Genomic DNA, 12,311 nt, shown 5'->3' with positions numbered 1-12,311 from the left:
TGGGGCTGTGATGTTCATACTGGATGTTAAACTCTGAAAGTTCTATAGACCAGACCAACATCCTTCCTCTGAGTTCTTGTTTTCTCAAAACTTGCTTGATGGTGTAATTCATTTTGACTACCACTTAATGACTCTGGAAGTAGGCCTGAGACATCGAGCCGAGGTAATGAGTGCTAGCGCCACATTTTTCTATCATCTGATAGCGCTTCTTAGTGTCATGGAGTTTGCGGCTGGCGAAATAGATAGGGAGCTGGTGCTTCCCTTCTTTTTGTATAAGGGTTGAGCTAACGACTTTGTCAACTACTAAAAAATACAAGAGTAGGGATACTCTAGGCCTAGGTCGACTCAAAACTGGTGGTGTGCCTATGGTCTTCTTGAAAGCCATGAAAGCTTGTTCGCAAGTCTCGTCCCATAGGAAGGGCTCAATTTTCTTAAGCAAGTTGTAAAACGGCTTCGCCTTTTCGGCGAGCTTCGGAAAGGACCTGGACCGGGATGCTAGCCTACCATTCAGCTTCTAGACTTCTTAGATGTTGGTTAGGTTGTGCATTCTAGTATGGTAGTACATTTGTCGAGGTTGGCTTCAATCCCCTAGTGAGTGATCATGAAGCCGAGGAACTTGTGTGTTGGTTCAAGTAGAATACACCTACTTTGTGGACATGATAAATGTAGAATGGTAAATAGACGAACTTCTTTTCATAAACAGCCATGAAAAAACTTTGCAAAAGATTATACTGTGGATCATAATGGCATCATTAGTTGCACTTGATGTTGGAAACTAACTTGTACTGCCTGGAAAAAAAAAACATAGGTAATATGGTTTTGACTTTTGATTAATGTTACTTCAAAATGCGATGACTATGAGTGTTTTTTTTGTGTACAATAGTCGCACTGAGGTTTGAACCTAGGACCTCATGTATGGGTACTATAAGTTTGTCATGTCTATTATAAATGACTTTTCTTCTGTGCAATGGTGTCTTCACTTAGGTTCACCGCTGGATTAGCTGCAGCTATGCTGTTATGGCCAACAATCACAGAACACATTCACCTGACACGCAATGTGCACCAGAATCTCAGCTATGAATGCCCTACAGCCAAAACTGGTCTCCTCGGAGGTGGCGCCTTTCTATCCCTTGATTCATCTCTCCTTTGGTTGATTGCCCTTATGTTAGCTGACAATGCTCGTGAGGATTTCTTTGGAGAAGAAGAAGAAGATGGTGACAAGGGTGAATTTGGCGCAGCCTCCTCTGATTCAGGACTGAAGGGTAGTGCCTGAAGTGTGCTGCAGAGTTGAAATAAGTGTTGCATCCGGTATTTCTGTAGTTCCCTTTTAATCATGCCCTACAATTCCGTGAAATATTGAATGTATACATATATTTTAAATGGTGTTCTCGGTGAACATTTGTTGTGTGCTTAAGCACTAGTACTGCAGAAGAAAAAAAATAGTTGTTTATAAAATGGATTCATTGTCAGTAAGTCTCTTATTTTATTCTTTGAATTTAACACAAATTTATTTAAGGGCTACCTTGTGATGGCGTGGATCTTTTTGCCCCTTTTTTTGGTAGTTTTAAGGTGACTGGGGTTGACTGCGACAATCACTGGATCACATAAGTTCTGTAGGCTAATTAATTATGATGGAGATTCTATTCTAGTATTTTCATACATTTATTTATCTATAGCTTACTACGATTATTATGTTAAAATTAACTTTAATCCAGAATATAGCGTGCGAATTTTGTTCTTGTACAGATATGCGTACTTGTTTTAGCTAAAAGGAGGTAGAGACATAAAATATATCCTAATTATATATATTGAGCAATTAGTTTATTTTTTATTCTTCAAATATACTTTGTAACCAATATTTTAACATATGAATTGCAGAAAATAAATGTTTATTTTTTATAAATGAATTTTTTAATAAATAAATACTTCTAAATAAATAAATTATATAATAATTAAAATTTACAATAAATTAATATTATAAGCATATTAATTATATTTTAAATTTATGATAAATATATTAAAAATGATAAACTGAAAGATATAAGATTAAAAAATAATTTAATATTTATACATTGACTGACAGTGTAAAATAATTTTACACTCTCAACAAACTAATTATAAGTATAAAACATTTCACACTATATAATCCTTTTTCTCTAAAGAAAAAATCTCTAAAAACATTCTTAATATTCTCGTTAAAAAAGTTATAGCTAAAACCGCCCTTCTTTTATCGTTCTCCATATACTTAATTTTTTTAGCCGTTTATATCTTTCGGTTTATCCTTTTATCTTATTTTAAAATTAAATTTAATATTTAAAAAACAACTTTATATAATAATATAAATTATTTATCATAAATTTAAAATATAATTTATATGTTGAAAAATATTTGTTCCAGACACCACGGCGTCCCACCTCCACCCAACACCACACTACAACTACACACAAACACCACTGTCCACGATTGTTACGTGCTCAAAGCTCAATTGTTCAACAAACAAAAGGAGGAAACTATCGACAGTAACACCTTAAGTTATAATAAAATTTATACACACAAATTATGAGTGACGTTTTCTTTTTTTCCACTGATAAACGAAAGCGACGTGATACAGAAGATCAACCAAAGGATTTTCCAATTTTACAAATACATTAGCATAAGCTATTACTGTTCTGAATTTTGAATAACTAAGAATCTAAAAGTCATACAGTGATTTTTAATTAGTTGATGTGAAAAATTTTACACTAACAGAATATGAAAATTAAACATAAGCTAGATTTATTCAATAAACAAAGTTGAAGGAGGCCCAAAGACTACATGAATTTTTTGGACTTTTCCCCGTGAAATTACAACTTAATATTTACTCATTTCCTACACATTCATTCAAAATTTCATATAGTAAACCTTCGGCACTATAGAAAAGGCAAAAGAAAAATGAAGAGGAAATATAGAACATGTGTACAGTATACTCATCTGACTGAAACAGTATTGTATTTGCTATGTGCAGGTAGTCCAAAGATTTAGCTATCTATCAGACAAGATTGATTCACTCCATGAAAGTAGGAGATCCCTGACAACTGTTGGAAAGTCTGCACCAAAAAGATATTTGTATTCAACATGCGTCGAGCCATCATGCAGTAATGGCAGATTACAGCTTCATCATCTAATGGTTAAATTATTGTTTTGGAAAATATAATGGTTTTCTCCTTTGGTTCCTATTGTTAAAAGATACAATCTAGTCTTCATAGAATTTTTTTCATTTTTCCATATAACTCGTCTTATTCTTTGGTTAGTTTGTCCATTGAGTATTATTGTTTTTTGTCCAGAAAAAATAGTTTATGCACTATCAGTTCAAAAGGTTTTACATTGTCATCCAATCACACATTGTTATATGTGACAAGTTTATTGACTTTTATAGTAACAACCTTTAAATTTATATTTACCATGATTTCTGATTGGTTGACAATGCAAATTTTTCTATACTGACACTGCAGGGAAATTAAACTTGCTTGTTTAATTCTCTAATCCCTTTAAAATCATGACTTGTCTATATTCCCGTCTTTAAATATCACACATTTTGCATTTGATTCCTCGTTTTTTAGAGCCATGCAGACACTCAACAGATAAACCAAACAAAAATCTAAGTGACTATACGGGGAAAACACTTCGAGAACTAAATAACAACAGAAAAATGAGGGACCAAATGAAAAATCATGATATTTTGAGACAAAAAAGATAATTAAATCTAATTGAACTAAGTCATATTCAAGGTTCACAAGAACTTTACCTCTAGCTACTTCTACAGCCACAGAAGGTATGTCTATCTGATCTTCAACCAACCTATACACATCGACAAGCTGTAAAGAACACAAGTCAGAATTCTCCAGCACAAGATTATGGACTTTTAAGGAAGTGGAAAGGGTCATATTATCATCATAAACCTCTTCAATATGAAGCTTTGAATCTTCAGTCAAAGCAAGGAGAAGCTGTCTACGTATTCCTTCATCAACAAAGAAAAGGCGAGCTCCATCTTTGATTGTGCCTGTGAGGTCCAGTTTTCTTTCAACTTTTAAGTCTCTCTGGCTTTGCCTGTATAGACGTGCCTTGAGTGAATATTAAGGAATGACTAAAATGAAATAACCAAACATGCAATGCTGTTTTCTTTGTCACAGACGATGTTGTTTTAACAAAATACAGACGTGTTTTTCACTTGCAATGCTGGATTGTTGCTCATCTTGGCCACATTTTCCTTTGCAAGAACAATAAGGTTTTCAAGCCGTTTCCACTGGAAAAGGCCATCTTTGAATAGAACCTGAAACAAGAAAGTATATCAAACAAGGAGCAAAATGTTTACAATTACATAGCAAGTATGATTAAGTTAGCATTCAGAGTCTTAGAGGAAGAAAGAATACCAAAAATACTTTGGATTAATTATTGGTTGCTACTTAATACTTGCTAAGATATCTCCCAGGTAGTGCACTGAAAATTTCACATAAAGGGCCACTTGAATCTAGTGCCTTGACCTAGTTAGCAGAGTGAAGAGAGAAATATGGAAGGAACTTTGCAGCAAATCAAACTTCTAGCATGGCTGACTGAATTGTGCAGCCACATATTGATTCCGTTCCATTATTAATAATATAACAGAATCACCTTTCACCACTATAACACAGGTGAAGATATTGGATTAAAGACACCAAAAAGACATGATGTCATGGTGTACAAATATAGGCATCTGCTTCAGAATTAAACCCATCATGTATAACTAGCATTATCTCCAATGACCATTATAAAGCAATATACTTAGCATATGAATTCAAATGTAGCAGCTAAAATGGTACTATTGCATGGCAGTATGGCACTATGGAATCCCGTGGTCATCTTTCATCCCCACCCCTTCCTCAACAAGGAAAACCTGCCATTGTAAAATTTCTTACCCGACATATGATACTTCTTGACGTTGATTCCAAATTTTAAATATATATCACAAAAAATGAGCCTCTTTTAATTTGAGGAATGTAGATTATACAGAATAAAATTTATATGCAAAAAAGCTTATGCATTTTGAACAGAATTACTAACCTGTATGAGGCGTTCACGTAGAGCTGGATTTGGGTCTGTCAGTAGTCGCTTAGCCACATAAGGATAGGCAACCTATTTGTAATACTGGGGTTCATATTAGACTGAAAAATAAGGTATGATAGAGAAAGGACAGTTTTGACAGTTGCTCAAACTGATTCATTTACAATGAGGATGAAGTATTTGTTTTGTTCGACGAAAGTATTTAGAACTTCATAAAAAATGCCTTTTGAAAATAAGTAGCATGCAGTTTTCAAATCAACTTGAAATCAGAACAAGTCACAAAAATGGGAGCTTTTACCTCAAGAAATTTGAAGTCAGGTTTCATGGTAAAACAGATGCCTTCTTGGGTCAATAAAGAACGAATTACAAGTGAAAACCTTTCTGGGATTCGAATGGGATAATTGTAAACCAACTGGTTAAACTTTCCTGCAGTATATTTCATTAAAATATCATTAAAATGTGATTAAAGCATTAAAAAAACTAAAGTCTAATTACAATCAATACGTAACTACAGAATCATAAAAAAATAATGTAAATTAGTTTTTGATCCCTGTATTACTGTATAAGAAAAAAGATTTGTTCCTCCTCCCATAAATAGTGACACCCTCCATAAATATCACTTGGGGAAAATGTGATATTAAGAGGTAAGAATAAGATGGAACAACATAGTCATACAACGTGAAACTAAGAGTCCTTGTGATTTGTCCTCTTTCAGCTTCAGAGAGTATTCATTATGGCTTGTTACTTTTAACTCCTCCATTTAACAAGACAAGAAAATTCAATCTCAAATGGAAAACTTATTTCAATAAGCATTGGAGGACGGTCAAATGGTAACATTATAGTAATAGCTATTTATATTAAATAATCAAGGGAAAGTGCCTACCTGTGACACTACGAAAATTAAAATCTGACAGTCCTTTTCCAGCAGAGTTCTGCCAAATTGCTTCCAAAGCAGGAATTATAGGAGTCACATCAGTCCCTGGGGTCAGGAAGCCTAATCTGGTGAAATCATTAGCCATCTCAGCATAGTCCTCATTCACAGCATGGACAACGGCATCAATTAAAATCTGTTTATTTTGCTGAAGAAATAGAACCAGATCAACATGTTGTCAGCCACAAAAAGTATGAACTATGAAGTGCAAAACAAAGAAAAATTCCATACACAAGATTATAATGGAAGTCATCCTAAAAGCAAAATATTTTCCCATTTACATAATAGATTCTCAAATGTGTACGCAATAGGTGTATTTGTGCCAGTTCAGCAGGACACCATAAACATATCCACACAAACCCTTTTTATCTAAGAAAAACAGAAGGCATTAACTTGTCAAAAAATACAAAAGCACCCTCATAAAAGGCACATCTATGAATACTATGAACTACACATGTCAAACACCAATGCACACAGTTGATAGTTGTATATGATTAATGTCTAGGATGTTGCTAGCCAAGGATCTTCAATTGGCTGCAACTTATGCTTCTGGGGTTAATTTCATTTGAATTTGAAGCACTCCCAAGACAGAAAACCATCCAATTAGTCTTGTTCTTACATAATACAACAGTAAATACTAGAGCCAGAATTATTGCTTATTTTTCTTTTATGAAATAAAATTGTTTTTACTTCTTTCATTCAATGTATTAGAGTATATTACTCTGTATTCTTTTTTACCTGTCAGCTCTAAACTATAGTTCTAGGATCTGTAGTTATGACAACTGTCTCTAGTTATGACAGCTGTTGACAGTGATGTAAAGTGTAAACTAACTGTTAGGATAGTTAGTTCTCTAAGGTACTATAAGTACCAGTCTTGTAATCCCTAACCGTTTGGGTTGAATAATATTTTCCTCCATTCTCATTCTCTCTCTTTCTCAATATTAAAGTTTAATACAATGTGATACTTGATCAATGATCGTTTCAAAGAAGTTCCCCATCCATGTATTCAACAGGAGGCTCAAGATCTGTACACTCATCAGTACCCCTTGTACTGAATTATTTATAATATAATATTATTTTTGCTGATAAAAAAAAATGTATTCAACAGGATTTATTAGATATAACGATGTATTTCATCACTGACTGGGCATTCTTTGTCTTTTCTTTTGCCTTCAGACAATAATATATAATCCCTTGACTTTCATATATCTCTCTCTCTAATATATTTTTTTCGTTTATTAAAAAAAAAAAAAGAATGTCAATGTTAGTGGATAATAAGTGTGCACTCCGTTCAACTGCATAGAAAGTTTTCTTACTTTCATGAGAAACTAAAAAAATCAGGATAAAATTTGATAAACATTCCCTTATTTTAGGGATATAATAAATCCAATTCAGAGTTAGAATTTTAACTATACAACATATAGCTATGTATAGTGGCCATAATCCTCCAAAATTTAATGGAATAAGATCAAATTAAAAGGCATGGGCAGTATGAAAATCTTTTAAAACATTTGGCAATTATATCATTTATTACTTCAGCTTAAAGGTTTTTTACTCTGCTGCAAAAACCAGATAATATAGCACATGTAAAATTATTATATAACTCGAAATATTCAAACACATGCAAGAAAAAAAATTGCTTGGTGGTCATCTGTGGGGGGAATGGGGGAAATATAGATATAAAAATAGTCACATGATTTTCAAAGCAGCTGTGTACTAAGACAAATGATATTCTTCTCTCACATCAAAGAAAGTAAGGGAGATCATATTCATTACAGCAAAACATGTAAAGTGCAATACATGGGTTTAAACTAACATATATTATAACTTTAGGCATATGATGCAATGACAAACATTCCCAGAGATGAATTATATATTAAGGCATGGTTAGTCCACTTCTGTTAACCTTAAATCCAAATTCACCTTATGGATGAACACAACTAAACATTTCATCATATGCCGTTATTTTATAGCATACCAAAACAATAATTGATCAGAGAGAGAAAAATGCAATGATCATTGCCCTACATGCTTGGCATATGAAGAATTACCTGACTGAGAACAGCAACATTGCCAAAGTCTACATATGCAATTCTCCCATCACGCATGGCAAAAATATTTCCAGGGTGAGGGTCTCCATGAAATAATCCAAATTCCAACAATTGTCGTAGGGCAGCACTCACTCCAATTGTTAAAAATCCATCTACGTCAATACCGGCTTCTTTGATGGCCTGATTCACAAGAAGGAAAATTATTAACCCAAAACAAGACAACAAATCATTTTGATTCACTATAGATACAATATATATTATAATCATCACCAGTCCAAATAAACAAACCTGTGGATTGGTACACCTGATACCATCAATCCATTCCATTACCAGCACACGTTGACCAGAAAATTGTTTGTAAACCTGAGGAATTTTGACAGTAGGGTCATTTTTAAAATTCTCAAGAAAGTCTTCAAGATTACGGGCTTCCTGAAATATAGATAGAGAAATCAGTAAATTTATTTATAACAAATATCCAATGAAGAAACACTCAAAATGCCAAGAAACAATATTTGGTGCATTGACAAGTTCAAAGCACACATTAAACTACCATTGACAAACACAAGGCAGTGCTGAGAAGTTACCAGGGTATAATCAAGCTCTTCCAAAAGCTTTTCACCAAATTCATCAACAATCAGCTCAGCATTACATCCCAATTTCTGTATGCTAATGCCGTTTAAGAATGAAGCCAAAGTGCGGAATAGGAAAAGGTCTCGATATATAATGGGCTCTATCCCTGGCCTCTGAACCTGCAAGTACACCAAAGTGTGTCTTTAGCAGTGGGTTTAATATTGTTCTAAAACTTTACTCTTTCCCCTCTGTTTAAATTTTAGCAATTCATTTGCAGCACTTTAATCATATAAAACCATAAAAGTATTTTGATAAAAAAAAAAAATTGATAAGTAGTATTTTGATAAAAAAAAAAATTGATAAGTAGTATTTTGATAAATTAAAGTCATATTTGACAACAGTAATTAGGAAAACATCAAAACAAGTAGAAACTAGAAAAAAGGAAAAAGTCAAAATTCTTATATCACTAATTATAAACAAAGAGTCAAAGACTATTGGAAAAAAAAAAAAAAAAGGAATGTAATCAACAGATTTGGAACAGAATGGACAAATATCAATGAATTAACCCAACAAAATAATTATGTAAAACTGTTACGAACACAATGCTTTTAGCAAAGAAAACAGATCACAGCAGGATATTAAACTGTTATGAACATAAAGGCAATGGCTCAGATGCAGCAAAAAGAAGATTAATCAAAACAGTTTAACTGATCATTTGAAAAACTATTAGCTGACAAAGAAGCTATGGAAAATGAAAACAGTTATAACACAAGGTGAAAACAACAAAACCTTGATAGCAACATCCTCGCCAGTTGCACGTAAAGTAGCTCTGTAAACTTGACCTAAACTTGCAGCTGCTATTGTCTCTGATGAGATTTTGCTGAAAACAGCTTCAAGGGGTTGACCCAGATCCTCCTCTATGATTCTGAAGGCAATCTAGAACATTTTTAGGTCATACATCAGAATTATGATATCCAGGTGGCAATGGCATGACAAATGCTTAGCATAAATAGAATTAAAAAAAAACAGTTGATACTCGATGGTAAGTTTTACTTCATTGGGAAATGAAGGAACATCATCTTGAAGAATGCACAGTTCATTCATATAATCTTCTCGAATGATATCTGGCCTATTTGCAAGAACCTGTCAAATGAAAGAAAACTTATTATAAACTGGAAAACTCTAAACTAATCATTGCTTGTATAAGCACAAGACTAAACAACACACCTGACCAGCTTTAATAAAGGAAGGCCCAAGATCACACAAGAGATTCCTAAGCTGTCGAGCACGATACGGAACAACCTCTTCATCCCTTCCAACCAGGAAATCATACACCAAGTTAGACCAGTACAAGCCCAGATTCCAAACTATCTCCACTCCCCGCAACATAAGTGACAAAATGGACCCTCTTGATTTTAATACCTTATTCCTCACCTAATAATCACAAGGAAAATGTCGTCAAATAAAAGTAGCTTTAAGTTAGAAACAATCATCCAGCAGATTGGCATGTTTTTGTTTTCTCTGGCAGCTAGAAGCTACCATCCCTTCTACCCACAGGGATAATTAACCCCATTTACAAAAAGTCAAAAACACTTATATCCATCTTATAGTAGCATGTGTAACATACTTTTCAGTTGTCATGTAGAATAATCTGAAGATTTACATTTTATAGCATACAGTATAATCTAAAACAAATTACTTAAACATTTGTTTGCACTCCGTTAGGCAATATCCCTTTCATCTGGATTTGTATTCTAAAAAAATGAGAAGGGAGTAATTCAGAGGGAAAACAAGTGCAAAGTTGACAATATATATAATTAAAAAAAATCAACAGAATAAAATTTTACAAATGAGATCACAATCACATGGATACCATAAATAGACAGTAAGAATCCAGTCCCTTAATTAGTGATTAACATTTCCACTTTACTTTCTAAAGTGTCCTTTAACCATCTAAATCCAAGTCCTCATACACTAACATAAAGAAACTGTCTAGCACCCAAAAACTAAAATATAAATATAATGAGTTACAGAGTTGTTTCTAATAATAGGTTGTTTTTTAAGCAATTACAAGTTGCAACTGATTCATGGACATTAACTAATTGCAAATGGTCACTAGTCCAAAGACTCAAATTTAATCTAAGCTTCAGTGCTTCACATACAATAAGTATTACATACACGAATCCATTTCAATCCCGAATTTACAAAAAATGAATTTGTTGCCTATGAAAAATAACCAAATAACAGTATTTTAGCCCTTGACGTTACCGAACATTTTAATCCCTGAAATTACAAAAATAAGACCTATAATGTTTATTTCAATCCTGAAACTAAAAAATAAGACCTATAACAACCAATTTATATAATTTTACTGTTTAAAGGACTATAAAGATATTTTTGTAACTGATTAAACTTAAACATGTGCTGGTAAGTTGAATGACTATGTTGGAGATCTTACATTGACTACTAACATGACCCAAATAGTGTATATAAGTAGGGGCAACTTCACCACAATAGCTAATTTTTGGAAATGAGTTAGACCCAAATCCAAATTCTAACAGAGCATATGCTTATCAGGCCACCCAACCAAGTAGTGATTTGTCTAAACTAATATATACTATGTACAGGTAAGGAGCAACAGCAACCCTCGAGGCCTCTACTCATGAACTAAATTTTGGAATTGAATTATGTCAAACACAAATTCTAGGAGATTAGTTTAACTTTAATGTATAAGTCATATACAACTCCAGTTATAAATAAAAAAGGCAGAGAGCATGTTTGTATTTCAGTTAGGAGAACTCGTTTACTTCTACTTTCAAAGCAACAAACTTAATTTACAACATACTTTTGAATCAAACTTATGTTTGCAAACTTTAATCCAAATATGCACTCTTCCTTCTTCATTTTGTGCAGTGGAATTCACAAAAGTGCTTTCCCAACTTCAATCCAAGCATATAGCCTGTGCTGTATATGCTTCAAGACTAACTAACGAGGCACTTAAAACGCAACCGCAAACGCGTGAGAGAGAGAGAGAAGTTGAATGCGTACTTACGATCTCCGGCGAGTACTTGCGGAAAGGGATGCATACGCCACGCTCGATGTCGAGCTGCTCCAGCGCAGTGTTACTCTTATTGCTCACTCCCTGCAACGCCCTCGAAACGGCGCCGTTTGAAGCGATACTGCTCGCCGTCGTCGTCGTCGAGGCAGAACTCGAAACCCTCGCGCGCCGCGCCTTCTTCGCTCGCCGAAGCGAGGAAGAAGGAATCGATGTTCGCGGCAAGAACAGAGTCTCGCGACGGAGAAGGTGAGGAACCGTGCACGTCGAGCTCGCGTAGATGGAATCCATGGATGCGCAAACTCGAAGCGAAAGATGAAACCCTAAATTGAAGAGGAAATTGGGAGCATTTGCAAGTGACTTGTGAGATTAGAGCAAGAGAAATAAAAGAAGAAAGAACCAAAGCTCTACTTTGAAATTTGGTTTTTCATTTAAATAGAAGAGAAAATATGGTGTTGCTAGCGAAGACGACAGCCACAGGAACTAAAACACTTTGCATTGTTTAGTGGTGCACGTGGCTGAACCAAACAATAACCACAACATCCATTTTTATTTTTATTTTTTCTTTGGACCTAAAGTCTGATTAAGGATAATTTTATTATGTGGACACTTTTTGTGCTGAGTTGGC

The 12,311-nt window shown here is 34.0% G+C and overlaps 2 protein-coding genes across 3 annotated transcripts; one reads left to right on the top strand and one right to left on the bottom strand.

Annotated features, from left to right (window-relative positions):
* The first annotated feature begins 940 nt into the window (after positions 1-940).
* LOC100820288 (uncharacterized) lies at positions 941-1,797 on the top strand. The gene has a single exon (XM_003549177.5). It carries the CDS (start codon positions 968-970, stop codon positions 1,271-1,273), a length of 306 nt encoding a protein of 101 aa, XP_003549225.1. The 5' UTR covers positions 941-967; the 3' UTR covers positions 1,274-1,797.
* Positions 1,798-2,752: 955 nt separating this feature from the next.
* On the bottom strand, positions 2,753-12,103 carry LOC100819754 (protein ACTIVITY OF BC1 COMPLEX KINASE 1, chloroplastic). Of its 2 annotated transcripts, none has more exons than XM_003549176.5 (14): positions 11,681-12,103; positions 9,856-10,062; positions 9,682-9,771; positions 9,418-9,564; positions 8,643-8,807; positions 8,347-8,487; positions 8,059-8,238; positions 5,960-6,155; positions 5,375-5,502; positions 5,077-5,148; positions 4,197-4,309; positions 3,939-4,086; positions 3,785-3,854; positions 2,753-3,086 (listed from the first exon to the last, which is right to left on the bottom strand). In XM_003549176.5, exons 1-14 carry the CDS (start codon positions 11,972-11,974, stop codon positions 3,022-3,024), a joined length of 2,016 nt encoding a protein of 671 aa, XP_003549224.1. In that variant the 5' UTR covers positions 11,975-12,103; the 3' UTR covers positions 2,753-3,021. The 2 variants fall into 2 exon arrangements, with proteins under 2 accessions (XP_003549224.1, XP_006601107.1); XM_006601044.4 differs by having other exon boundaries at positions 11,677-12,098.
* Positions 12,104-12,311: the final 208 nt, after the last annotated feature.

Source organism: Glycine max, chromosome 17, assembly GCF_000004515.6.
Source record: "Glycine max cultivar Williams 82 chromosome 17, Glycine_max_v4.0, whole genome shotgun sequence".
In the NCBI taxonomy this organism is placed as follows: Eukaryota; Viridiplantae; Streptophyta; class Magnoliopsida; order Fabales; family Fabaceae; genus Glycine; species Glycine max.
This window is presented reverse-complemented; position numbering and strand designations above follow the sequence as displayed.